Source organism: Astatotilapia calliptera, chromosome 11, assembly GCF_964374335.1.
Source record: "Astatotilapia calliptera chromosome 11, fAstCal68.1, whole genome shotgun sequence".
Taxonomy (NCBI): domain Eukaryota; kingdom Metazoa; phylum Chordata; class Actinopteri; order Cichliformes; family Cichlidae; genus Astatotilapia; species Astatotilapia calliptera.
The window spans coordinates 25,605,280-25,633,232 of record NC_137432.1 but is presented as its reverse complement, the minus strand read 5'-3'; the positions used below and the strand labels follow the sequence as shown (position 1 = coordinate 25,633,232).

General features: G+C 42.3%; 2 protein-coding genes across 4 annotated transcripts in view; one reads left to right on the top strand and one right to left on the bottom strand.

The window, feature by feature from the left end:
* The window catches only part of LOC113032396 (nectin-2), an 87,970-nt gene extending 74,632 nt beyond the window's left edge, over positions 1-13,338 (bottom strand). For both annotated transcript variants that reach the window (XM_080308414.1, XM_026185306.2), the window contains exon 1: positions 12,580-13,338. In XM_080308414.1, the coding sequence (XP_080164540.1) occupies positions 12,580-12,667 (88 nt within the window). In that variant the 5' untranslated portion in view covers positions 12,668-13,338. The remainder of the gene's footprint in view (positions 1-12,579) is intronic.
* Positions 13,266-27,944, top strand: g6fl (g6f-like). Of its 2 annotated transcripts, none has more exons than XM_026185304.2 (11): positions 13,266-13,424; positions 16,746-17,078; positions 18,478-18,744; positions 19,052-19,087; positions 19,388-19,720; positions 22,056-22,331; positions 26,115-26,237; positions 26,447-26,520; positions 26,755-26,781; positions 27,160-27,206; positions 27,502-27,944. In XM_026185304.2, the coding sequence occupies exons 1-11, from the start codon at positions 13,409-13,411 to the stop codon at positions 27,521-27,523; spliced, it is 1,554 nt and encodes a 517-aa protein (XP_026041089.2). In that variant the 5' UTR covers positions 13,266-13,408; the 3' UTR covers positions 27,524-27,944. The 2 variants fall into 2 exon arrangements, with proteins under 2 accessions (XP_026041089.2, XP_026041088.2); XM_026185303.2 differs by lacking the exon at positions 13,266-13,424 and adding an exon at positions 15,704-15,872.
* The last annotated feature ends 9 nt before the right edge of the window (positions 27,945-27,953 follow it).

Below are 27,953 nucleotides of genomic sequence, written 5' to 3'. Positions count from 1 at the left end.
AGAGGAGGCCATGGTCGTTGAGTGTTAACAAACGGTTTGAAGAGTCAAGAAAATTTATCATGCTCTGGAATTATCATTAGCTCCTCCCTAATGAGTCACTTAAAGGCTAATGCTTTGGCTACATGAACCCACAGGATGTGTGGACTGTTTGTGTCAGGGACCGTGTGCCACAGTAGGTTTTGTTTTATTCTTATTTTTTGTACTCGCTACACCTGCAGTGCTTGTTCAGCGTAAGGCTGTGTGACTCATAGGTTAAAATTTTTTTTTAAAAATTAAAAAACTTTCAGATCGTGTTGCATTTTCAGGATTTTGGATCCAAAATCTTTGCAGAAAATCTTTTTAACAGACTACAGGAGATGATATAGGGGATAACGTTCCTAAGAAAGTGCCAGCTGGTACTGGCAAAACAAACGCAGACGCTAAAGTCGCTTAATGTATAGCGACAATTTCATTTAGCAAAGAAATAAAGAAATCAGTGCTTTATGACCCATTTCTGTGTAAAAGGACTGGACACACACACACACACACAGGAAGATTGGGTGCTCTGAGAACATAAAAGTAGACCAGAGTAGCCCGTTTTATTGATTATAGCGGGAGCATAGTGTTGCAGCATCTGCTCTGCAAACGATCCGCATATGTTACGTGTTGTGTAGCCACAGGCTAATGAGCTAATTAAGTTCACAGACTTTAAGTAGAACTTTAAGTAGAACGGTGCCTGAAGTTGTGCACTTGCACTCATACAGTTCAAAAAAAAAAAAAAAAATAAATGTTTTTAAGCTCATCAAATTAGAAGAAAGAAAAATTTTACAGCCTGCCATCTGTTCATGGTGTGTCTTTTTACTAGAAATAGAAAAAAAGAAAGAAAAAAAAAAAACAATACCTTAAGTTAAAGTTCACTTTGACTGTTTATCACCTTTATATCACGGATGTAATATTTCAGGCTACAAGTCTTACTGTGCTAACCTGTTATAAACTGTGAAACAACAGGCAGCCACACAGCTGGATTTCAACTCCAGTCTCTCCATTGTAACTGCAACCTCATGTACAGTAACGGTGCAGAAAACAATGAAATAAAAGCTTTGTGTTCATAGCGGTTTATGAAGAGCGTCTTCATTTTCCCCCCAATAAAAATCCTCAGAAATGATGAAAAAAATCCATAATTAAAGAGATAATATATAACATAGTGAGCAATACTAACAAAAAAAACAAACACTTGTATGTAATCCAACCATTATATGACATTAAAATCAATCCCTGTCCCACAGAAATCAAGTCTAACATTCAATACAATCAGTCTGGCACGACTATCATATCACAGTCAATAAGGTATTATTTTAAGACCAATTAACCCCAGAGTCAGAATTTAAAACTACAGTGCATTTATTATTCGTGACATATTAATGTAATACTGTGTTATGAGTCCACGATGAGTCTTAAAACCAGATACTGGGCCAAAAAGATGGCTCCTGAGATAACTGCCTCTACACTGATGGTTTCAAGATGAGTAGAGGGGACTGAGTGGCTGTGAGCATTAGAAGACCGTGGACAGACTCCCTCCTACGCTGCACATATTAATTCTTCTAATGGCTCAGCTTGTCACACGTTGACACTGCATAATTATGTCATCTACAAGGGACGAGCTTTTTAAAAGGGCAGACGCACAGTGCAGCTGAGAGCCTTTGTCAGTGGAGATGTTCAAAACTGCTAATATGAGTCTTAAAAAATGGTTTACTTTTAGCTGGTGAGGCCCTTAAGTCCACAATATTGTAATCATGTTAGATCTACTGATACTGAACGGATACCAGGATGAGCAGCCCAGGTTGTCTTAATATAGATGCCAAGTCTTCCATGGAAGGACTTTTACAATAACGAACCAGCCAATTCTGTAAGTATTATCCTGAGTGACAAGAGCGTCCATCAAACCCAGAGGATCCTCTCACCCATGGCCTCTCGTCATCCATCAATCCATCCTGCCAGCCCTACCTCCATCTATGTAAATAAACAACAGAGAGGGAGGAGGAGCTGGGGGAAGAGCTGAGGAAATCAAAGTAGGACAGTCAAAGTAGAGGCAAGCAGGCCAAGTTAGGTTTAGAGAATGTAAAGGAAAGGAGACATGCGGGAGGGGGGGTTAGATAGCGAACAGCTGTAAAATGAAGAGGAGTGAGGAAACTGTAAGGAGGCAGGAAGCAAACACAATTGACTGAGGTGATGAGGAAGGGAGAGAGGACAAAGTCATCAGGAAGGAATGAGGAGGAGAGATAAACTGGAAGGAGGAGGGGGGGGACTGACTGACACAGGGACGACAGCCAAATCAGCGGACACACAAGATGGAGTCACGGAAAAGAATGCGAAGACGGGCGAGAGCGGAGGGAGGCACAGAGGAAAAACATCAATGGAGGACATTAATAATCCATCCCAGATAAAGCAATTCTGTGTAAAAAGAAAGGAATTCACTGGAGAAGGAGACTGTGGAGGAAAAGGAGACAAACAAAAGAACAAGAGAAAGTTAGTAGGAGGAGCCTGAGGGTCTCCTATTAAAAAACAAGAACAATTGCGAACACTTGTGTTAGTTTACACAAGCAGAGGAACCTTTCCTCACCTCGCCCCCCCATCTTCCCGAGGCTGTGTCTATTTAAATGTGTGCTTAAATGGCGAGTGCTACTGCTCTAATCGCGGCTGGCATCACAGCACAATCCTTCTCTACCTTTCCCCCCCAGCATTCAGTCTTCTTCTGTGGCTCAGACCCAGCACACCCTCCTCACATGCACACGCGCACACACACGTACACCGCATGACTCTGCTGTGCCAGAGGAAAAAAAAAAAAAAATTCATGAATCACTGGTGCACAAATCAGCCGCAAGCTTGTTGCAAGAAGAGCAAACTGGGAAGAAGCGAGAAGGGGAAAAAAAGGACAGAAATAAACGGAGAAAGTGTTTCCTTTAAAAGCTTCTAAAAAGGAAGACGATTCAGGAGATGGCTTCCAGCATCCTGAGGGAGCAAGCACACACCCAGAGGACCACGGTGACAAGAAGAGAAGATACCGCCTCCCCACCCCTATCCAGCTCTTCCTAAAGAGGCCAAGACAGAAAGCCAAAGCAGCAAGTGGCCAAGTAACAAGCAAGTGCATGATACATGGATGGCACAAACATGTGTTTGCACATAGCAAACATCCAACTTTCTGTATGAAAAGCGCACCAACACCTTACGTACAAAGAAAACTTGTTAAAAGGCACCACAGTGCTCCATCCACACAACAAAAAAGCCCCTCCGTCAGCTTCCATTTCAAGAGAAACTATGCAATCATCTCTTGTTACAGAGCCACTTTCCCTCTAGGGCCACTACTGAAAAGCAGCTCTGTCCATTGATACAGGTGTGGTGTGGAGGGAGAAAGCGAAGAGAAGGGGAAGGGGGACAATGGATGGCCTTTTCAATGATCTCCCTCAGTTCACCTGGATTAGAAGGAATGGAGGCTGAAAGGAAGGAGGAGGAGGGTCTCTAAGCTTGGCTAAGAACAATGCTGTCTCTGTTTGCAGTAACACCGAGTGCATCACTTTGTCTAGCATCAGCCAGCCGACTGCCTGGACTAAAAACCATCATCCCGGGGTTCAATGTTGAACTGTTTTTGTGCAAACGCACGCTTAAGAAGCACTTAAAATGTTGTCAAACAAGATTCCTGACCCAAGATGTTTCCATTATTTGAAAGCAGGAAACACGCATGTGAATATACTGCTCCGACAACACTGAGTTCTTCACTATATTTATCTATTGTTAATTACAGACACAGATTTTTTTCCAGTGATCATTTTCCTAGATTTTTTAAAATGTCCAAACATAATGGGAAAAATAATATGGTGACATCTTCATAACCTGTTTTGCCTCATCAACAGTCCAAACCCAACAATATTTCGTTTAGGAAAATGACAACAAAATTACTAACGAGAGACCAATAAAACATCGGTCTTGAAAAGCACCTCATTCACAATTTAAAGTAGCTGCGTGAAAAGTGTGTGAAAAAAATCAAACGTATTTTTATCACAGGCATGAAACTGACGAGATCCTATGAAATAAACTGTGGTGCATTTTCACTTTACCTGAAAAATCTTTAAACATTACAACTTTCACCACACCAGCATTAACCCCCACAGCTGCACACAGTATCGTGTCATTACTTGCACACATTATGAAGCCCTTTCTTTCTATATTTGCACAAATGCGTCACGTAGCAACACCAAAAGCTTTTTTAAAATAGATAAACAGGTATCCAAAATTGTGTTTTGCCACAATCTTGACTTGCATATCTAGTAGGTAGTAGCTTAGCTAAAGTGGTGAAGAAATCCCATTGCTCTGCCATTGCTGGCAGTTAATCCTCCTACTATGTCTGTGTTTACATTTATGCAGAGATCTGCTGCTCTTTTATGGCATCTGCTCTCTTTAACGCCCTATCACGCATCTAGAAGTAATTAATAAGAGCTTAACAGCAGTAATGGTAGCAGGAGTGGCAACAGTGGCAGCGGGGGTAGGGGGTGCTGTCATGACAAAGAAAAGTTCAAGACCAACGACGTCACACGCCACGGTCACTGTGTGGATCCTTTTATGCTACATTTCCATTTCAATGCCGCGAAGGTTCAGCACATCTTAGTCCTTTTTAGTAAAAAGTTTTAAATGTGTGAATAAAATGAAAGCGTTCACGGTAAATAAGCAGCAAGATGTACTGGGGAAAACAAATGAACCGGATTGTTTTTTATTTTAAAATATTCAGAGTGTTTCGCTTCTCCCACACACACAAAAATAAAAAATAAAAAAATAAAAAAAATCGCACAAAGTTTCAGAAGAAGAAAAAAAAAAGCAAATTTTCTGCTGAAGTTTCGGACAGTATTACTTTTTTTTTTTCCTCTGGGAATTAACTCTTGAGACGTAATCCCATTTCAGCCTCAGTGTGAGATTCTTGTTAGATGAGTCAAGCTATATTACCAGCCTAGTCACCGCCTGCGGGGGAGACGAGTGTGTGACAGCATCTAGCAGCAGGGGAGTGGACACCGTCATCCTGATCCTAGCATTGCACGACAGGTTAGTTCTGCTGAAATGAAATAAAATCCTGCATCTGTTTCCATTTCGCCGTCTCACCAACTCGCTTCATTCTCAGCTCTCGCTCCGTTGACTTTGTTGTGTCAGTTCTCCTTTTCTGTCCTCTGTACAGTAATCAAGTGATTCAACCATCAAATCAGCCCAACATCCCTCAGCACTCGTGTGTGTACGAAGCACGCACTGTTTTCGTGCTCTGCGTGTGTGTTTGTGGTCGCGCGAGGACGTGGTGCTGATTGTCGTTCTGCAGGCTGGGCAAGGGAAAGGAGGGTGAGATAATAAGAGGAAGGGTGAGGTGAGGTGGGGCAGCGCACTGTAAAAAGTGTCACAGCAACTTAACCTTCAAAAAAAATGCCCACTAGGGTTGAGGAGGTGGTGTTGTCGCCATTAGAGGAGAAAGGAGGAGAGGAGTGCATGAGAGAGAACGGATGATTGATGTGTGCAAGAAGGAAAAAAGAAAGAACGAGAGAGAGAGGAGAAGCACTCGTTAGGAGGGGAAGGAAGGTACAGATGCCTGCAATACAAATGTCTGTAGGGAGGGTTGGGGTTGTTAAGGAAGTATGAGAAGAAAGTAGAGCGAGAGACACGAGGAGCAAATGAGAGTAAGAAGGAGGAAAGTAGCAAAGGCAGTTTGGATAGGCTTAAGCAGAAACTCCAGGCCTGACATAGGTGGAAGAGACAACTGGGGAATTGGACGGTGGGACAGAGACGGCATGAGAGCTACAGAAGAGAAAGAGAAAGATAGAAAGCCTAAGAGGATAGAGGAAAGTAACAGACATTCCAATTACAGAAGGAAAAGGGGGGATTAATGACTAAGAAACAAAGTGGAGGAGAACAAAAAACAGGATGAGAGAAGAGGAAAAAAAAGAGATACAGTAAGGCACAGCAGTTTGCTGAGCAGATGGATCAATTATGCGGGCCAAATTACAGAAAGGAGGAAGTTGGTGCATTAGGAGAGGATGTGAACAAAGAAGGCAGAAAGAGCAGGGGAAGAATGAGTCAAGATGGAGGAGTGGAAGTAAAGGCACAAATGTGACAGGAGGGGGGGCAAGTGGCCGATTAGAGAGCAGGCAATCAGTTTAGCAGATGAATGAGACAAATCACTTCAATGAAGGAGGACCTGCTCTCCCTAAGGAGCGACAAACAAGCAAACCCTGGCACACCCTGTTGACAAAACACTGGGTTGATAACTGAATAAACCTGCTGCCTCCATTTGACCTTAATGTGATGTTTGCTTCAGGGGAGGATTTAAAAGCTGCCGTTTCAAGGCTCTGGGGACTAATGACGAGACTGCTGCTCGTTTATCAGCGTAGCGTGGCTGTACATTTTTAAACCAATAAGTGAAACAGTAGATATCAGCGACGAGATCGAACCGCAGGACTGTGGAAACGACCGCTCGCCTTGCGAAACACAAGAGCACGCTTCACACGCTTTCAGTGAAATAAATAAATAAGTAAAATAAAACCTGTTTGTGCATCGTCTCTGCAATAGCGAAATCAGTTTTCTTATCTCATACTTCCAAGATCCAATCTGTGCGAGAATACTACATTTTCACATTATGCCGTGTAATTTTTACTGTGTTGCTCTGATAAGACTAGCAGGATCACGAGGGAAAGCTGACTGAATTGAAAGCAGTCGGTGTGCACACACGGTTTTTGAGGAGCACGACTCTGTGCCCGGCTACCAGAGCCTTGACAAGACCCTGTCGCAACAAATTCAATTTCCTTCTGTGAATTGGACATGACCTTGTCAAAGTCAGATGCGATGAGGACGCAACACGTCTGCGTTTGTGTGTATTAAAAGCGGTGTGCAGACAGGTAACAAAAGGAACTAAATGCAGCACGCTTGTAACGCGTGCTGCTGGAGCTGGGGAAATCTGTGAAGGGGGACACGCGGGCAGTACTGCCAACAAAACCGGCTCGACATTTCGCAAACTGGGGGCAGAGAGGACACGCGGAGGGATTAGCTGAGGAACAAAGGGAGAGATGTTTCAAGGTACGGCCGTGTCGACAGTGCAAGCCCTAAATGTTTTCAATATCACATAAGGGCACTGCATCATCAACCATTCAATACCAGATCGATAACGCAAACCACCTTCCACCTCACAAACTCCATTTAGACACATTAAGGTGACTGCTAATGAGCAGGAGAGTGTGTGTGCGTGCGCACAAGTATATAGGGACACTGTGAGGAGGACGCAGTCAAGGGCCTCGGTGCTTAGCTGCACAGAGATCTGCTGAGTGCACTATGGGGATGGTTTCAGAAATAAAAAGGATGTGACAAAGACAGAAGAAAGAGGAGAAGGATGACAGAGGGAGGTTACAGGCCAGGAAACAATAATAAAAAGAGAAAGGTTAGTGGAGGTAGTCCTTTACTGTCTGCAATGAAGGCTCTTTAGTTATTAAATATGTGCCTAATGCTTTGAGAGCGTGAGAGAGAAGAAGAGGGGAGGGAGGTGCGACTAAATTACAAATGAGCTGATAATTCCTGGCCTCCCTGGTTCACTCCCTCACACAGTTTTCTGCAATCCTCCTCCAGCACCTCTGCCAAGACGCTGCGGTGTGGAATTTGAAAATGTCGACAACCTCAACCCCCCCACTCACCGCTCTGCCTCCGCTGCTCATCCTCTGTGATTTTTTCTACAGCAGGGTCACAGAGACACCCATCTCCCAAGCCTAGTTAATTAAGAGGATTTCATTTTAAAGAGTTTGGCTGCCTTTCAATGGATCTTCAATTGGAATTACCGCTCATTCTCTACGTCGGCTGAGCTGGAATGGGTTTGACCTGCATCTCCCTAAATTCCATCTGGGGTTTGTCAGGAAAACGCAGATAGGAAAATGCAGATTTGGCAGAAGGTATCTTGACTAATGGTGTGGAAATCTGTGTGTGACTGGAAAAAAAACAAAAAACCAAAAAAAAAATCCCACTGTATACAAGATAAGCTCCTGGCATGCAACTTCAGCAAATGCTACAGTCTTAAAAGTCTCCATTATGTAGAAGCATGTGGGTGGGTAGGGTACATTATGGAACGGTATCTTGCGTCGAACCTTAATCGGTGCGTGTGCACATGCACGCAGATTTGATGTAGATAGGAGTTAAACCCAACACCTGCGCCAAGAATATCATCGACCCCAGCACAGTTGTGTTTTTAGAAACCCCTTAGCTGCACCATGCATATTAATAATGTTTGGCATTCCTTCCAAAAGAAGGATTTCTGCTCATTTTCCTTTGGATCAGATGGGACTGACTTCAGCCGTCTGGCAACTCTCAGAGCCAAACACAAACATGCTGGCTGGGGGCTCCCAGTGTGACCTCCATCCACCCAGCATGTACAAGTCAACGGAAGAGAGCAGGGAGGGACTTCAGACGCAGAGCTGCTGGCTTTGGCTCTCTTGTCACAGGAAACCCACTATCATTATTACAAGTTGCAGGATAAGCCTCGTTTAAGGCAGTCAATTAAATGAGCATGGAGTTGGGGAAAAAAAGGAACTCCTCACATCTGATGTCTGTAGAAGATAACAGGGTTGCTGATGAGGATAACACTTGCCTTCCTGAAACAAACAGTAATACACACATGCAGTGTCATTCTGTGATGTGTCGCCTCCGCCCTATTATTGGAATGTCATCTGACTTACAGTGCAGCCTCAGGTTACATCGCCCATGCATCACCAGCTAAATGTGCACACGTATCTGTGCCTGCCTCTGTGGTATACTATGTGGCCTAAAACGCAACAAGATGCAGCGGCTGGCGCGCATCGACCCCCTCTGCTCCGCTCCATCCATCCAGTCTAATAATATTTGCCAAGTCAACAATAAACTTGATGGATCTTTTGTGTCTGTGGTCACTGGTAATGAAAACTCTATGGAGCAAAGTAATCTCACTAAAACCTGATTTATCAAAATAGCTGTATACCTAAAATCCGGTAAAATGTCAAGGATCAACAATTTAATCAATTTAGCTACCATATTGGTTTTAAAATGAAAAGTGCCTTGTGCTAAAATGTTTTCAATACGTCAGTTAAAAAGCTTCACATTTGTCACAATTTTATAGTGGGATAAGTGGTGCTTCATTTCTGAGCGACCATTAAATATTACCAAGTCCTGCACCTGGAAAAAAAAAAAAAATAAAAAAAAAATAACAAGTAGTATTAAAAAGCTGTCTAAATCATTAGGCTCATCTGGTGAAATGCCAAAGCTTCAATCATTTCACAATTTTGTTATTCGAAATTAATTGGGACACATTTGCCAAACACTGCCCACGTATAAAGGGAAATACAATGAATTGGCATCACTCTCATGTCTCCATTAAGCCATAAATTCAAGAACACTTTTATGTCTGAATCAACAAACCTTTAATGGCGACCATAAGCGAGAGGAAGACGTTATTGATGTGTCATTTAAACAGGAACCCTCAGCGAGTATGTGTGTGCGTGCAAGTGTGTGTGTTTTTACCAGCACATATCACAGTCGGGACGAGATTTTCTTTCACACGTACAGAAGCACACACCTGACCTTTTCAAAATCCTTCTGACATTTACGGTGCTGGTGCAAAAGGGTGAGGACAGCTCATTTACATAATGATAGGACCAAACCTCAACAGCCATTAACACAAAAAACTAAAGCCAGACTGAAAACTCCTCGCTCCACTGAGACTAATGAGATACTAAGGACTTACTTTTTTCTTCCCCTTTATTAGCATAGAAAAGAAAAGAAAAAAAACCTCCTCTCATGATCCATCAATTACATTCCTCTTAATAGACAGAGTCTAGTGCTCTTCCTCTGTTGTGATGATGAATTGTTCCAGACTTGGCAGGAATACACTGTTTCACACCATGTGGAGGGGAACTGTTAGACCTAATAGTCTGAACTATTGCACACCGAGGACTGCCAAAAGAAAGATCAGTACATTCGAGTCAATCAGTATCCACGCTAAGTACATCTGTGTGTGTGTGTCTGTGTGTGACTGAACAGGGTGGGCAGTTAATGATTGTGAAAATGCTGTGGTTTTTTCAGTACTTTGATATTCTACAGCATAATCATATTAGCTGGTGTGATTGTAGCTGTAAAAAGAATACAGCTCTGAAATCCTACAGTCATGACAGGCTATGGTAAGGTCATGTGGTTTATTGTCCTGTCTGGCTGCACGTTGTTCCTGTCATAAACAGCACGGCCTTGAGTTCGAAGAGAGGTGGGGGGAGCGAGGGAGGCCATCTGAATAACCCAATCACTACCATCACCCACACAAAAGCTCTGGACAGGAAAGAATAAAAGACAGCAGAAAAAAAACAGACGGAGACAAGAACAAGGCCTCTGTATGTAGTGGACAGCAGCGGTGGGGGAGGGAGCGCATGCTTGGTGGGAGGGAGGGAGGGGGAGAGATTTCAAATGACGGTGGGAAAGAGGGTAGCCAGGGCGTCGCCTGTCTTAATCAGTTGCTGCCTGTTGCGTTTTCCAGCCAATCCAGAAACTCAGCCACATCAATCCAACGCACAAAAGCAGCGGGCCGCTGAAAAGCCACCTGTTTTTGCTTGAATCTGAGGAGAGTCGTCAAGAATGGCTTTGCATACTTTTCTGAATGCTTTCAGGTATACAAAAGATTAAAAACACAACAACAATGGCTTATTTGTGAGCGGAGAAGGACAGAGTCTCTTCCCCCAGCCCTGACCCTGCATGCCCACCGGGTTCTCGGGCGCCCAGCCAGCCGCCCCCTGCAAACACGCAGCTTACTCAGCCATAAAGACAATACTCCCACAGCCTCATACTCCCCCACTTAAAAAAAAAAAAAAGAAAAAAAACACTCCCCCTCACGTAAGCCCACCGTTCTTCCAATAAAAACATCTCCTTGGTAATGGGCCAAAGCCTTTCTGACCCACATCCATGGTTCGTGGTGATCTTGGGGGTCGGGGTTGGTATTATAGTTCAATTTCAGAGCTTAAACTGGCAGGCCACTTGTCTGCTGAACTCAGAAATATTACAGAAGCCAACATAATTAAAAACCTATCCAATTCAATATTGAATTGGATAGGTTTTTACATTAAAGCTGGGCCATGTTAAATTGAAAACTTTGCAGAAAATTAATGAACTTCTTTCGCTCCCAGATTGAAGCTGGAGAAGTGGAGGTAAGTGGTTGCTGTCAAACCTCTAGAGGGAAAAGTGAAGGTAAAAAAATGCAAAAGGAGACCAGTAAAAAGTTTCAGTTCCCCATAGCATATTAACCAAAAGGAAATCAGACAGAAGTCCCTTTTGAAAAAAAAAGAGAAAAAAAAAATACTAAAAATGAAAAGAAAAAGCCACGTTGGTGCCTGCACAGGGAATGCCTTGCTTTTGTCCTCACTCATAAATATGTAAAGCCTTTTGTTTTGTTTTCTCCACTTTTCTCCCTCCACTAAGAGCACTTCATGTTCTGTAAAATGAAATCGGACAAAAAAGGTCCACTGCATGAATAACTCAAATACTGCAATTAAAAAACACCACAACCCGCTCACTATTGAAAATGTATACTGTAGCTGTGCCAGGACTTTAGATCTAGTCCTACATTCCTGCCCCAATTACAGGAAAAAAGAACAACAAAATACCCGGTCTAGTGAGGAAAGGCAGCGAGAATGTTGAACTGGTTTCCTGCAACATATTCATATGCTAATAGGTTAAGTGCATACCAGGAATATTTTTGGAGAGCCCTACGGTCGCGGTACCTGTACGCTACCTGAGCTCAAGCAGACTGGAAAACAGCTGAATTATTAACGCGAGCAGGCGTGGCCAGTCACTTTGCTTAAAGTAATAGACGCCAGATTACATTTTTAAAAAATCCAAGCGGTACACTGAAAGAAAATCATGCGCAAGTTCCATCTAGATATTAGCCAGAGCGGGCCATCCAGTTCTTGCCCCCTCTGTCAGTTTCAGTGTACATTAAGAGCTGTTACCAGACCAGTTTTCGTCAATGCGTGGATACAGGAATGAAAAGGAGCAGGGAGGGGGCTGTGGGGATGAAATGGGCTTTAAGGTGGGAAAAGGAGTACGAAGGATAGACTGAAACAGCGCCTAGGTTTAAAGAGGGGAAGTCACCAATGAAGCGCAGAAGGCACCTCGCCTCAACACCTTGCTCCACAGAGCCACACCTTAGGGAAACTAAACATGGCGTTGAGTCACCGACCGAAACTCGGGTCAAAGACCGATGGGCCTGGTTTACGATCAAAACCTCTGAGAGAAATAATTAAAGTAAAGAGTTATCTCTCTGACCACCGCACTTGGCGTTAGTATAGTCAAAACTCAGAGAAAATCCGACGAGTTAAAGCGAAGAGTTAAAGCGTCGCCTGTACAGAAAGCAAGGAAATCACCTGCTGGATTTTCTTCGCCCGTCACCGCCCTGACAGGTGGTAGTCAGGTTTAAATTGGTCTTCTCCTAAATTATTCAAGCTCGGAGAAGAAGAAGACGGAAAACAAGCCGGTGTCGGCAATGAGCTGGACACCACTGACTTGTTATAAGTGATCTTTTCTTACCGTGCTGTAGAAGTATCGACGAAACCAAGCAGAGCAGTCCTATCATTTTTGTGCATTCAGGCCAGATTCGGGAGTCATGTCTCGCCATGGTTGATTACGGTCCGCTAAAACCCCAGGAACGAAGGATCGCCGAAATAAATAGGGCTTTGAGAAGAAAAAAAAACTTCAAATAAAGGTCAATTTCGGAGTAAAATCTCACTCAAAGAATCAGAACTTGTTTGGTTACAGGACAGGTCAAGAGTCCGACAGAGATTCTTGTTTGAAGTGTCCCTCGTTCGTCTTTAAAGCAAAATGGGCTGAAAATGAATGGAAATCCTTGTGAATTCGTCCTGGCAGCGCACAGGTGAATAGTTCCTCTCCGCCGGTGTTCAGGATGTGAAGAACTGCTGCTTTCTTTCTCTTTCTCTCTCTCTCTCTCTGCTCCAACAACTATTTCCTGCGTGTGAGCGCGCGGCTCTCGAACTGCGTGTGTGACTGAGGTGATGTCATCAGGCGTCACAGTCCTTATCCTTTCCACCCCCCTCCGAAAAAAACAATTAAGATTAGCAATGGCAGGCGGGGGGGCTCAGAGAACAACTTGTTGAAATTGCTGAAAGAATTTTTCCCTGGAATACAACCTGCACCTAGATACCATCCAAACTACGCAGCAGGTTTTAAGTCAAGGCGAATTTATTTGTACAGCCCAATATCACAGATTTGCCTCATGGAGCTTTCCAATCTGTTCACCACACAGCACCCGCTGTTCACAGACCCCCGATGATGAACTGTACCAAAGAAGAAAATGGGAGGAAAGACACCAGAGGAGTGATCTCTCTTCTTTGACGGGCAGATGCGCAGTGGAGCTGGTGCGTAAAGAACAGAGTCACAAAATTTATGTGCTTCACTTTGAGGGGGAGATTTATTCCTTCAAAAGCATCAGGATGATACGGTTTTCACGACCCACTTCCAATTTTAGGGCGCTGCCAAGTAAAATAATCTCACCAGCAATTTGTGTAGACTACTAATTGTTGCAACAGAAAAGTGACTTACAACCTAAAACTATATTTTAAAAAAACACGCCAGAAAACAAAACAACAACATAAAGTTAGCTTACACAATTCCTCCGAGTCATGATGAAATAAAGCAGATGATGCTTACGCCCTCTGCTGTCTGCTTCCGCGCACAGACGTGACATTAGCTCATATAAACCCCAGAACAGCAGATGCCAAAATCAATAAGCATTCATTAATGAACGACAAAATACGAAACCAGTGGCAGCCACAAAAATCAAATCACAAGGAAACAGCTTCTCATGTATCTATTTGCAGACTCCAGCACACTCATTGTTGATGAGATTTTTTTCTTCTACGGAATAACTTCCAATTCATTTTGCCCTATTTTCCTCTGAAGCAGGGTGCACACTAGCATAGCAATGGCATTATCTGGTTTAGGTCTAATCCCTATACCCAAGTGTTTTACAGCCAATGTAATTACATCTCCGTAAGTCCCACAGTTTAAACCATGTTGCCTTCTTCCTGCCGTTCTCTTCCTTTTCTCAGTTCCCCTCAAGCTTCTTATTTCCAGACTATTACTGAGATGCAAATTCTGAAGACGCTGATAGTGATCAGAGGTCAAGCAATGGTGTGCACACCTGAAAAAACAGCTGTAAAGTATATCTTTCTTTTAGACTTCTTTTCCTAAAAAGGAATTAATTCTGCCTCCTGGCTCTGTAGCACAGTGTTAGAAGACCAGCACAGTCATGGGAAGTGAGCGAAGACCACCCATACCTGCACTGCTGCTGCTAAATCTTATGCATTCATGGGAGAATAGGAGCTTTAAAGAAAGTCGCCACCAAATGGAGGGTTTCATTCCTTTTCCTTCCCACACTCATCCATTTTTCATACCCGTACCAAATCGACCTTCACACCTTCCACTTAACAGCCACTACCCACTTTCTTTACACAGTACCTCAACTCCTTTTTTCTCACCATCTCATACCCTTACACCTTCCCTTCATTTAAACTTCACTTTCCTCCCCTTCCTAATTTCTCCTTCCTTCCTTCCTTCCTTCCTTCCTTCCTTCCTTCCTTCCTTCCTTCCTTCCTTCCTTCCTTCCTTCCTTCCTTCCTTCCTTCCCTTCCCTTCCTCTCTCCCTCTTCCCATGTCATTCAGTTTTCTTTGTCCACTCGTCCTTCACTTCTCTCTGCTATTCATCCCGTCCTCCATCCTCATGCTCTCCAGGGGTCTGTGGCAGTGATAATGAAGCCCATAGTTAACAGATATTAGCTCATTGGCAGTGGCTTCATTAGACAGAGCCAAGGCTTATGGTGATTATTTACCCATAGAGGAGGGGCCACAGGATCAGCACCACGTTCTTTGTCAGCAGCCACAGGCTTCTTTGAAGTCACACTGTCTCTGTTCCCTTGCAACACTCTCTCACACTTCTTCTCTCCCCGGGTTTTTTTATTCTGTCTGAGCACCTCTCCTTCCACATTTCTCCCCCTCGTGCTGCTCTTAATTTTTTTTCTCTCTTTCCCCGTCATTAGACACCCACAATACATATCTACTTTCTCTCCCTCTCTCTCTCTCTTTCACTATCTCTCTTCACCGCCCCCATTCACCCAATGGTAATTATGGAAAAATCTGTAATAGTGCTCAGAGGAGCTGATAATACCTTTAGCTTAATTAAAGACATTTATGGGATGTAAAGACATGTAGCCTAGGGGTTGCAGTGCACCCACACCAACCCAAGCTCTTTATTTCTCGCTTTTTCATCTCCCTCAATCCCTCACTTTCTGTTATTCTTATCGTTTTCTCAGTTTCACACACACATTGTGATACGCACATGAGTACATGCTCGTTCCTTTTGTCAAACTCGGCGTTGGGGTCAGAAGTTCTGTTACTAATTGCCCTGAAGTTCAGCTCGGAAGTGTTGTAAAACATCATACACCAACATTATGGTAATGCCCGTGTATGTATTTTATCAGCTCCATGCACACATACATGACTGGAATAATAACAGTCTTTTCCTGCTGATTATGTCCATTCTGGTTGCTCCATATCCTGTTCGGCTCAAAGATGTGCAGCAAAGTTGTTAAGATGCCACTCAGGCAAACCAATAATATTGGAGGATGCAGAAAAATACTTCTTGCTGTTCCGAAGAAGAGTAAGAAAGGTCACAGTGTCAAAGACAGAGACAACTGGTGCAGTGAGAGTGGTTTTTCTTTTCTTTAAATCTGTGATGGAGGCTGGTTTTCTCACCTTTATTCTTGCTTCCTTCTCTGTGGTATATTCTTGTCGCATCGGCATCACAGGTACGAACCGATTTCTGTGATTTTTGGAAGCACATTTTTTAACTGTACTTGAAACTATTCATGCTGAAAACACTGCCTTCATTTCCCAGCAATTACAGCTTTTGTAGTGCAAACTTTAATGAATTCACAGCTCTGAATGTAAATTACGATGATGAGTCACACCTAGCGAGGCTTGTTTTGTTGTCCCAGAGGGTCAATTAAAAAAAAAAAAAACTATACCTACTGTATCTTTTACCAAGTTAAGAAGAAGGAAAAAAGCTTTCTTCTCTCCTTTTGCTGTTTGCCGTTTTTGCCACCTGGTCCAGTTTACCTTGCTATTTAATCCTATGCAGCACCGATATGCCCACAGTTATCATAAGATGGAAAAATCCACAGTATTTGTTTTTCTGAAATGCATTTTAAATTCATTTGAAGCAAATGTGAAGCTTTAGTTGTCTGTTTTACATAAATCGAGTTGTTATCTCCCGTAGTCTTTTTAGTGCAAAGTTCTTTTTGTTACTATCCATCCACAGCAGCACTACAAGGAAATACTGTACCGTCTGGGGAAACAAAGAGAGGAATTCTGTGCTAAAAAGACTTTGAAAGATAACCATTATGTATGACTGACTCTAACAACAGAAGCCTCATAATAGCCTCAGCTAAACTCATCTAAATCATTTTTACTCATAAATAGGGATGAGGATTAACTGTAATAGTTGCTTTTACTCTACATATGGCCATGTGTAGAGTCATTTCTTGAGTTGAAAAACATAATCCTGTCCTTTGCGCACAAGATTAAAAAAACTCGAGCAGTAAAGCAAGACTATATTTTCAATGCATTTCAGCTTCAGGAATTAATCTTTTATAATGGCAAACGTGTCTATTCTCCTTCAGATTGGAACAATGTTGTGGTGGTCAGAGAAGGAATGCTTACCACTTTGATCTGCAATGACACAAGTGTGAGAGGGCCTGTGACCATTAACTGGAAGGTGAAGCTATTTTGTACAAATGAGTGGAAATTGATCATGTTAGCCAGTACAAATGAAAGGATCTCTGGAAGTGCCTTGAAGCCATCCATGCAACTGACTGACTCTAACTTTAAAGACAGTGGGGTTTTCTCACTGTCTTTAAAGCCTGAAGCAGCAGACATTGGTTTCTACTCATGCTTGATACAACAACAAGAGAAGATACTTAAGGAGGAGATTATCCTTTTAGTCATCCTTACAGGTAGGAATAACAAGACGTTATTGTGCATTTGAAAGATACTCCTACTAACATGTCATCAAAGATTTTCAGATATATAAAGTATGCATATGTGTTTATACAGATCTATAAATGATTAAAGTTCCCCACCAGGTAATTTGTGAGATCTAAACACACTCATCATTAAATAATAATTTTTGTAATGCGGTTTTCAAGAATTCTCAGCATGGCTGCATGGCAGTGCAATGGTTAGCACAGCAAGAAAGCTGTAGGTTGAAACCTCCTGCTTGATTACATGAAGTTTGGATGGGGTTTTCTCAGGTACTCCATCTTCGTGGTGCTTCTAAATCAACTGTAGGTGTGGATGTGAGGGTTCTCCTTGTGTTTACCTTCCCCCCCTCCAAATTCAGTTCAGTTCTGTTTATATAGCACCATTTCTCCAAGTCACCACAAGGAAATTTACATTGTAGGTAAAGACCCTACAATAACACAATCAGATGACCCTCATGAGCAAACAGTTAGTGAGTGACAGTGGGAAGGAAAAATGTGGTCTGTCAGACCATGACGAGGGCTCGAGCCCACCACACCTAGCAGATAAGCAGTTAAGAAAACAGATAGATGAATTTCCAAATGTTACTACAGGACACAAGCTGCCGCTGAAAAAGTCTGTTCTCAGTGTTTGTGAGTCCGGGCTTCAACAGTGTATTTTACCTATTGGACCACTGACTTTCAAAGTAGTTGTGATGTCTGTCCCAGATCAGTCTTCTGGGTACTCATCTTTAAGAATACATTTTAGGTACACTCAGAGAAACTTTCCACTTGAAGAGCTTTCATGTGTCTCTGAACATCCATCATTCTGTAGAGTCCCACAACCAGGAGAAGAAATACCAACTAAATCTTTTAGTGTAGGGAGACTTTAACTTAGTTGTTTTTGATTTTTCTGCGTTTCGGCTCCTCCATGCTGTCCTTTCCTTTTCTTTTAAATCTCTCTATGTCTTTTTTATACACAGTTCTTCTTCACAATGCTGCATAACTAAAAGAATATTATTTGCTTGATTTATAAATGACAGCAAACAGTATATGTAGGAAATGATCTTTTCTGCAACCACACTTTTATTTCGTAACATCTGGCACATCTTCTTAAGTCAAGTAGTGCACCTATATATGCAGCTCGCTTTACACTGTTTTATTTGAACCTTTAATCCACTGCATTCCAGAGGGAAACACTGGACTTTAAAACCCACTAGATTTATGTTGATAGTTACACAGCAGATAAATAATTTACTTGCAATCGAAATGAGCCTCACATCATCCAGATACAGCAATAAAAGGCTGTTTTTGCCTGCCACAATGAATGTTTGTTTAAATGGCTGGAGAATTAAGTGCATTTGCACAAATTAACTCTTTCCTGTCTCATCTCCAGTCAGCGTCGTCCCCGATGTACCCATTCCTCAGTACAGCACCCTGCGGCTGATTGCCAGCGTCACTCCTGACTTTGCCTTCACAAAGGTCACCTGGGCAGGACCTGGTGATATTACACTGAAGAGCGAAAAAAAGTCAAAGACCAACACTGTGGCCAAACTACCAAAAGTTCTGAACAACGATGATGGTGCTTATGTCTGTATGGTTTACCCCCGGGGTAACAGCAGCAGCCGTCTCTTTGCTTTCAATGTGGATGTAACAGTTTCTGGTAAGGCTGACTGGAAGAAGAGAAGCCGTGCAGAAGCATTACGAGCTAGAATGCATTTGTTGTTGCTTTTATTGATGGTGCAAGTGGGCATCAATGCCAGAAACTCCAGCAACAGCATTATTTATTTAGAAGTCTTGTAGCTACAGTTCTTCAAAGTATTTACTTTTATAGACCAGTTTCAAGACTCAAAAGCAGAGTGTAGATCTGCACTAAAATCCAGCTAGTCCTCCTGTGAATATTATAGTTGCTACATTTATGTATTATTCATTATTTGCTTTTTGCCCCCCACCCAACCCCATCCCCACAGCTGACAAAGTGGCCTCATTCACCAATATAACACATGGTAAGTAACTCTGTAACACAAGCAGTCTGAAAGTCCTGTGTCAGCAGCTTGGTAATCAGGCAGAGCAGAATGCAAGAGCAGAGCTGAAGAAGTGACTCTCAGCATATAAGAATGTAATCCCTATTGTTGAAGGAATTTTTTCCCCTACTGTATCTCCATTTTCCCACTTTCTTGCTATTCTGTTTATAGTTTCTCTACCCCACTCTTCATGCATCCACTTTTTAAGTCTGAATTCCCCATCCACGTGTCTTCTTGGACAGTAATGTCTCCATATCTGTCCTCCTCCACCCTTTCCTGCAGGTCCTCTGATCTCCACTGCCATTCAGGCTCACACATCCTTCCTCTTAACCTGTCCTGGTGTTGTGGGGGACTATGTGCAGGTGCACTGGGTTCCTCCAGACACCAGAAATCAAAATAATATGAAGAAGGTGTTCGATTACGACCGTTGGAGGGGTACTCTAATGACTAATCAAAACGAGAAACTACAGATGGCTGGTCTACCCTACAACCCAGAGGCTGGGAGCTTTTCCTTTCTGCTTACTCCTGACTTGAAAGATGGTGGCCTCTACGTCTGTGAAGTCTTGCTCAATGACAACGTTTTCAGCCAGAGGACGTCGCTCAGCGTGCTGAAAGGTACAGATCGGGGTCAGAGGGAGGAGGCAGTAGAAAGAGGTGGACTGGAAGGAATAAAACAATAGGAGCAGCTCCAGTGGGTCACTGGAGATTAGGACTGTTGGTTTTAGTGTAACATGTGTTAGAATGACATAAAGGATGCTGTTATGCAAGCATCTGTGATAAAAGAGATACATGGAAAGACAAATTGTCTTTATTCTCCTTGACACAGATTCTAGAGAGATTTTAGACTTTTAAATTTGCTGGACGAATTTAAGCGCTGCCTTCAAAATATATTACTACAAGCTTTGTAAACAGTTGATGTATGTATGTGTGTGTATATATATGTAGGTATGCATGGGTGGATGGATGGGTTTTATTTGGTCTTTTCATCATAAAGTATGCCATATGTTTTTGTGTTGAGCTGAAATCCTGCAAAGGCCATAACATATGACTCACTCATCATTTTCATACTCATCAATTCATTCAGTGACCTTTCATGTAATCGCTGGTGGCATCTCCATTTGTTATATTTCTCCACCTACTTATTCTGTTTTTATTATTATATTTTTTCATTTTCTGTACACTTTTAAAGCAGTACTTTGACATTAAATGAAACATGCTTATTCACTTTTGTGCTCGGGGTGACGTCATAGATCAAAATAACTTGCTTTGTTTGGCTTAGTATCTAACTGATGATTAACACAAATCTTTTTTCGGCTTGAAAATTTCACATTTACCAGGATATTGTTACAGAAAAATTCAAAATATAGCAATACACAAAAAGTAGCTACAGTTTTTCCAGACAATCAACCTCCTTCTTTTTTACGCCACAATTTTAGCTGCCATTTTTTTAGTTAATGTCATTGTTTTTTATCTTTGTCGTAGTTCTAAGTTACCCTGGATGTGGGAGGAAAACTTTTTAGGGTCAAAATAAGTTGGTCCTCTTTTTTTGAGAACTGTCTAGTTTGCATTAGACTGTGAGGTTAAGCCCATTCTAACAACGTAGATCAGTCTAAAATATGTTAATAAAATCAGCCTCATTGCAGCGTCTTTGCTTGCTGCACAATAAGTCCGAGTATGTTTAAGGCTGTTTGGCAAACCTTAGATATTTTTTCACTGGAAAAAACAAACAAACTTTGCTTAAAGTCTTTATACTAAACTAATATAAATGCCTCTTTTGTTCCTCTGCTAATACATTTCACAATGACACTGGACAATGGTGTTGAACTTACCATAGAATAAAAACCATATAAATTGTGAAACTAAACTATGTGCAGCTTAGTTGCAAAGTCAGTGCAGGCTCAAAGAGTGCTGTAGTGAAAAGAGACTTCCTTCCAGGAGGCCCGTGTCAAGGTGTCATTTCTCCTGCTGAATTGTCCTTGAGCAAGACACCGACTTTTTCTCTAACCCAGTTCAGTGTTCCTACAGACGATGCACTCTGACTGCAGAATAAAGGAAGAGAAAATTTCCTGCAGCCACTGATAAATTACATTATTAAAGGAATACACTGACTTTACACACATGAAAAAGAACATTTGCTCAATTCATAAATTTAAAGGAGGAAAAAAAATCAAGCAGAGTGCTTGTTGATTTTTATGAGTGTGCCTTGAGGAGTTTTCACACTTTGCAGAAGCACACATTATCACCCACATTCACCAAAGCTAATATGCACGCATACACCATGCCCTGTCATGGTGGCCTTGGAGGGTTTTACTAATCACAGTCCCCTTGGCATCCATCACAGTTGTCCAGACATGACCGGCCGATCAGTCACTGTCGCTGTCACCCTGCTTTACACATCTGCATCCCATACACACACACATCCAACCATGCACCACCAATGCACTAATCATGTGATGCACATATTTTTACCCCACCTCATTATAAGTATCATTATGCATGATTATACCTGCTGCCCTCCCACCAAGGCTGTAGGTGGCCCACACTGATCACGCTAATCAAGAGTGAAATGTGTGTGTTTTTTATGTGTGTGTGGATGGGGTCTGTGGAGCTTGATTACACCCAGATGGATTCTCATTCCACTTTGATGAGACACTAAACATCAGTCACAGTCAAGCGATGCATTAGCAGCAAATCAAGTTAATGAATATATATTATTTTGACCCTTCTCTGAATTGTTCTTTGTTTTTCATATCCCTTTACCTCATTACTCTCTATCTGTCCTTGCCCTTTTCTATATTCACACACTACCCTTTAACACACCTTGTTCCCCCCCGCAACTGCCTTTTCTGTAACTCATCATTCCTACTGGCTTCCCTTTATTTCTTTGGTCTCGTTCTCTTCCCGTGCTGCCCTCCACTCATCCGCTTATCACTCTGCATCACCTCCACAGTTAAAATCAAGAAATATTCCTCAAAGATGGAGTTGATCTGCCTCTACTCGGAGCGGTCCCAGGTCCGAAAAGTCGAGTGGAAGCATCACAACGTTAGTCGAAAGCTAAAGATGTCAAGCAGCAGCCTTGGCAGCATCACCACCAGTCTGCCCTTGCCCATCACCTCTGACATAGCAGGAAACTACACCTGCGTTCTCCACCTGAAAAATGGGCAGGCCATTCAGGCAACACAAGCTATCACAGTGTCTCCAAAGGTTGTGCAGAATTTGTCCAAAGGTTGGTGTGTTTTCTGATTTTCTTTAGGATCACTATTATATAACACACAACAGTCCTGGCAGACTTCCTGTCTGCTTGGGAATAATTAACCATGAATGTGGATGCTTCCCGGATATCTGCTGCACGAAGCGTTCTATGGCGTATTCAAGCCAACCCCAGGTCAGCTCGTCTGCCAGAGAGCCTTGGGTTTACAGAGACGAAAGCTCATGACAGATACCATATGTTATGCTTTCTTAATGTAGCTAAAGAGGTCACAGGTCAAAGCTTCCGTACAAAAAGTCTTTGTGATAATATCCAGCTGAATAACTTAATGCATTGGATAATATTCTACTCTGCATTTTATTCTAGAAAATATAAAGCCATATAGGCTATTTTTTTTTCTCATCAAACTCACCCAGCTATCTGAGTATAAGAAGACAAGACCTTAGGACATCTCTTCCCACAAAAACTAAATAATTCAAGCTTATTGTATTGGTGGCTGTGGAGGAACACAGGAGGATGTGACAGTTGAATGAATCCCTTAGCAGAGATGAGTTCACTCCCCATAACCCAATACATCACTTGGGTTGAAGGCCCCCAGAGCTCATCGTGATGCATGGTGATGGTAAAGCTATAAGAATAATGCACAGGAAAGAACGAGCGTTGGAGGGTGAATGGCGAGTAGGAGAAGAGATGAGGCAGCAAGATTTTGTCTGATTGGAGTGGTCAGGTTGAGATACATATACAGTTGTAAGAGAAAGTTTTTGGACTTTTTGGATATTCTGATGATAAGCTAAGTCATGCTTATAGTCAAACACAATCTGACTCAATATGTAGCTAGAAGTTGCACTTTTTATGCACAGATTGAGCACACGGAGTAAATATTTAAAGTCTAGGCTGAGAGAAGTTAGGGTGCTTCTGTGCTCAGGTTAGACTGGAAGTGTGGGCTGGAGATGTGCCTCTTCTTACTAAATACATGCACACAAAGTCAGGTTACTGGCAAAGTCTGCTCTTCTCAAGAGAGACTGGCTTGAAGCAACTCTCACATGATGATGGCATCATAGAAGTGCATATTGCTAGAAAGGGCTCCAAAAGCATTTCTCTCAAGACATGGGTGTTCATGAGTTTACAAGAAAAACTGTCTGCAAGTGGAGGAAAATCAGGACTGTAGCTGCTCTCCCTCGGAGTGGGCGTCCTGCAAACATCACACCAATTCTGAGTTCTGACCTCGACCCAACTGAGATGTTGTGGTTTGACCCGAAGGGGGCTGTTCAATCAAGATGTCCCTGAAATACTGATGAACTGAAACAAGAGCGTCTCAAAGATGCGCAAGTCTCAGAAGCAGCCACAGGAAAAAAAATCCACTGGAGATTGTTGTTGTTAAAGGGGGTTCAGCAAGTTAATAAATTCAAGAGTGTAACAACTTTCAGCCTGCACTCTAGCTGGTAGCTCTGTGTTTGTTATTATTTTTAATCAGATTTGTCTATAATTGTGACTTAGATAAAGATAAGACCACATTTTATGAGTAATCGCCTCATAAATTCTGGGAATTCAAACTATTTCTTGCAACTGTGTGTAGAATAAATATGACAAGCATTGCATTTTTCCAGCATGTCACAGGGAATTTAGACTGAACAGAGTGAAAATTCAAATAATGTGAGTGTTGGATGACCTACATTTTTTTTCTGTTGAAAAGTGGCAGACTGCACAAACACAGCAATAGTGCAAGATAGCACAAAAAATCAAATCATGGTTAATAATGGATAATGTGACAATAAGTAGTGACAGTTCAAGGTTTCTGAACTGTTTTTTTTTTCTCTGGAAGACATCTCAGGTAGCATCATTTTTGTGCTTTGAGCAGGAAGTAAGTGAAGCAAGTTTTTAGTGCACCAAACAACCCATATTTATATTTATAATTTTAGGATATTAACTGAAATGTAAGCCAAGCAGAGTGCATGGTGTAGGAGGTAAAATAACAATGCACTGTCAAAATTCTTTCACCGGTGGCAGAGTTCAAAGAATGCAGAATTGAACCAATTATTGTGCTGAGGAGCACACAACATACTTCAAATGTCAGGGATTTTCTGCAGTCATTTTCTATCTTCAGTTTGTCCATCGTTTGCAAAGCATTCAAGCAGTTCTTCAGGCACTCCTCCCTACAATTGCAATAATATAAATCACTCCCTACCTCATTTGAGATTAAATAGATGAGGTAAAGAAGTGGCAATGGGGGAAAGAAATAGTAAAGATATAGAGGAAGGTGAAAGAAAGAAAGAAAGAAAGAAAGAAAGAAAGAAAGAAAGAAAGAAAGAAAGAAAGAAAGAAAGAAAGAAAGAAAGAAAGAAAGAAAGAAAGAAGAGGACAAGTGGTCACGAGAATCTAGGGGCAGTTACGCCTCACTTCACTGTGCTCAATTACCATAATTCATGCGTTAAAGCTGGCATGGAGAACAGAGCAGGTCAGTCTTGGGGTCAGCTCTCACTACAATATTCCATTAGCAACCTCTACACTCACTCACCAATCAATTACACCTCACACAGCACATAATGATTGATTATTTTGAAGCTGGCTAAAAGCTGAGACACCGGGGCTAAGGTGAAGCCCAAGGGCCAATCCCCTTTCAAACAAAATTTGTGAAAAGTTGGTGAAAGTGAACTTTACTTTTCACCTTTTTTCTGTCCTTTGGAGAATCTTAAATGAAGGAGTTAATCATAAATTCTGCTAATTATGTAATTACATAATCAGTCTTTGCAGTGATTGAGAGTGAATGAGGCTTCTCTTGTGTAACCCAAAGACGTTTGTTAGATCTTACCGTTTTGTGCTCTGTCTACAGTTGAGCAGACAGACAACGGTGCGCTTGTTCAGGTGCACTAATTTACACAATCTCTGTGGAAACAGGCGCCACCCTGCTGCTTCCCATGTTGCCCGGTGGCTGTGTTTTGCAAGACTGATGTCACCGTCATTATGCAAACAATCCTTACAAGTTTGATCGCACGCATGTGCTCTTCCCACAAAATTTGACTTGTACAACAGTGAGCTAATGTTGTGCTTATGTAATGTTTGTGATAATCATGCCTACGCTTTTAAACCACCTGTTTTTAAATACTGCATCGGCCAGGATTGGCTGAAGGACTGCAATCCCCCATTGTTTGTCAGTTTGCCTAGAAGCTTTTTGTCGCTGGGATCAGATGTCAACGGAGTGCAAAGAAAAGCATCTCCAGACTTTACCTACATCATATTTAGAAAATGAGAAATGGAATAATTAGGGTTTTGTTTTTGCATAAACAGCTTTGTGTGGAAGTGGCATTTTGCTGAGTTTTTGTTGTTTGTTGTAATGATCAGAGAGTATCTGGTCTCCTTGATACTGCTGCTTTCCGTCTTCTCATCCACGCTTCAAATTGACAGCCTTTACTGTCCAGACGGAGGGTCTGTCAGATCGATGTCTTCGAAGCTGCTCTACAGACTATTCATTCTGTCTGTTAGAGTCTCGATTTCCTCGCCTTATTTCACTGCACCCTTTGTCCTTGACTGACAGCAGTATGATGCAAATCCATGTAACATGTTCAGGAAATTGGAAGTGCAAAATGTCCTAAAATATAGCTCCAAGTGTTAAGAAAAAAAGGTTCCCCCCCCCCTGCTCGACTAGAACAAACTGGAGAGCAAACAGCAATAAGTTCCTGGACAGCCTTAATGTCATTCAACCGCACACCATCACCGCTCTCTGAGTTTTATATTAGCACCGTTCTTGGAAAAAATCATGCTTCTCTCTCTCTTTTCTCTTTCTCTCACTTTTTCCTTTTGTAGAGAGTGTCGATGACACCACCTCCTCCCCGCGCCCTTCTCTCACTGCTTTATTACTCCTGGTGCCCCTGGTTGCCGCAGCTGTCGGTGTGTTGCTATGGAGACAGAGACACATTTCTGATCGCGGTGAGTCTTCTGCCGTTTTCTTTTTTGACAGCTTTCCGTGTTCCGTCCATCTTTGGCCCCTGTTGGCTTCCACTGAGTGATCTGGGCCGTGACATCCTCTGGGGTTGTTGTAATGAATCTGCCCCCCACCCCACTCCCAGCTCCTCCATCCCTGTGCAGCCGAGTGTGTTTGCGTGTGTGTACACTAGTAACTGTCTTTTTGTACTCAGGTATCGAGCAGTCTCTGTCTGTCCACTCGGGTGAAGCAGAGAACATCTATGAGAATCCTGAAGATATTAGACAGGTGATGAATTCAACTAAATACCTCCTGATGATTTTTGCCCTCATCTTCCCCGCTTCTCCATCGCCCCTCTGGTATTTGCTTCCCTCCCCCTCCCCTCCCCTCCCCCCCTTTACCGTCTTCTTTCTATAGTGCACTTTTTCTTCCCTCGTCTGCTTCTGTTTTCCTCCGACTTCAAGTGTCCCTCCCTCTCTGTCACTTGATGTTCATTAAACCAGTTTTTTCCCCTCCCAACAGGCCCCTCCCCAGGGTCCAGTCTACATGGTGAGTTATTATGCACTCACACACATGCAGGCACTGTGCATGCATGTCTCTGTGCAAGTAACTGTGACACACATCTTCACTAGTGCATACAAAGTCTCATTCTCTCTATTGCACCCTCCCTAAGCTGTCAGCAGATACGTCTTCCTTCTCACTTCCAGTCTTCTCCTCTAATCTATCAGCCTTCACTCAGATAAAAACATTGCCTATCAACTGTCACCCTTACATTAGTGGTATTAACAAATCAATCTCATTACACACCAGAGGGACATAAATCTGGCCTGAGTACATCTCTTTATCCTTCTCTCTGTCCCACTCCTTCTCACTCTCACTCACTCTCTCTCTCTCTCTTTCCCGTTTCCCCTTTCTTCTTTATGTCAGGATTTGAAGCCAAGAGGAGAGGATGATGTCTATAAAGAACTGGAGCGGTAAGCAAACACAGTTGCATCACCTGTGTGTGCTTTTGTATGTTGTGTGTTTGCACTGCCACTCATGTGCCCTTCACATTCTTCTCACACTCACCAATCACCCCAGCCTGAAAATCACTCTGACACTGTGGCATAATATCACGCCACGCGCTGACAGGCAGCACTCCTTCACCCGTGTGCTGTTGTTGCGTGGGCTGTCTGTGTTTGTGTTTAAGGAAGAATAAAAGAGACTGGGGCACTGGAGATTTGTGTGTGTGTGTGTGTTTGTGAGTGTGTCTTTGCATTCTGTTTTCAGATACGAGCAGTGTCAAAGCTGATCACCTACCCACATCTCCCCCGTATCCAGCTGTCACATCCGCTCAGCTCCCAGCTGCTGCAGAAGGCCTTTTTAAACACAAGTAACAGCCAAATGTCAGAGTTTGGATTTAAAGAAAAACTTCAGTGCTTTAGGGACATGCTACACAATTGTTTAAATGTTTTTACTCTATTCTAAGCTATTGTCAAGTAGTAAAGTTAAAGCATTCTTTACTTAAAATGCTTCAAAACCTGTCACCCATGTATAGCAGTTGATACAGTACCCTACTTCTGTATGTCAAATGATCTTTTCATGAGTTTCCTTGCTGTCAGTCATATTTGCTGTTTTCCAATTTTATAATCTTCTGCAAATAATATATGTACCAATAATTTTATTCTAATTTATATGTATACTAAACTTTTAAATAAAGACTTTGGGTGTAATTCTTGCTT

What these genes read in the sequence shown, in the direction of transcription:
- g6fl (XM_026185303.2), top strand. Translation starts at nt 15,800, where the DNA reads ATGGAGGCTGGTTTTCTCACCTTTATTCTTGCTTCCTTCTCTGTGGTA. An exon ending in CCTTTTAGTCATCCTTACAG is followed by an intron (nt 17,079 to 18,477) that starts GTAGGAATAACA and finishes TCTCATCTCCAG; the next exon opens with TCAGCGTCGTCCCCGATGTA. An exon ending in GTCTATAAAGAACTGGAGCG is followed by an intron (nt 27,207 to 27,501) that starts GTAAGCAAACAC and finishes TTCTGTTTTCAG; the next exon opens with ATACGAGCAGTGTCAAAGCT.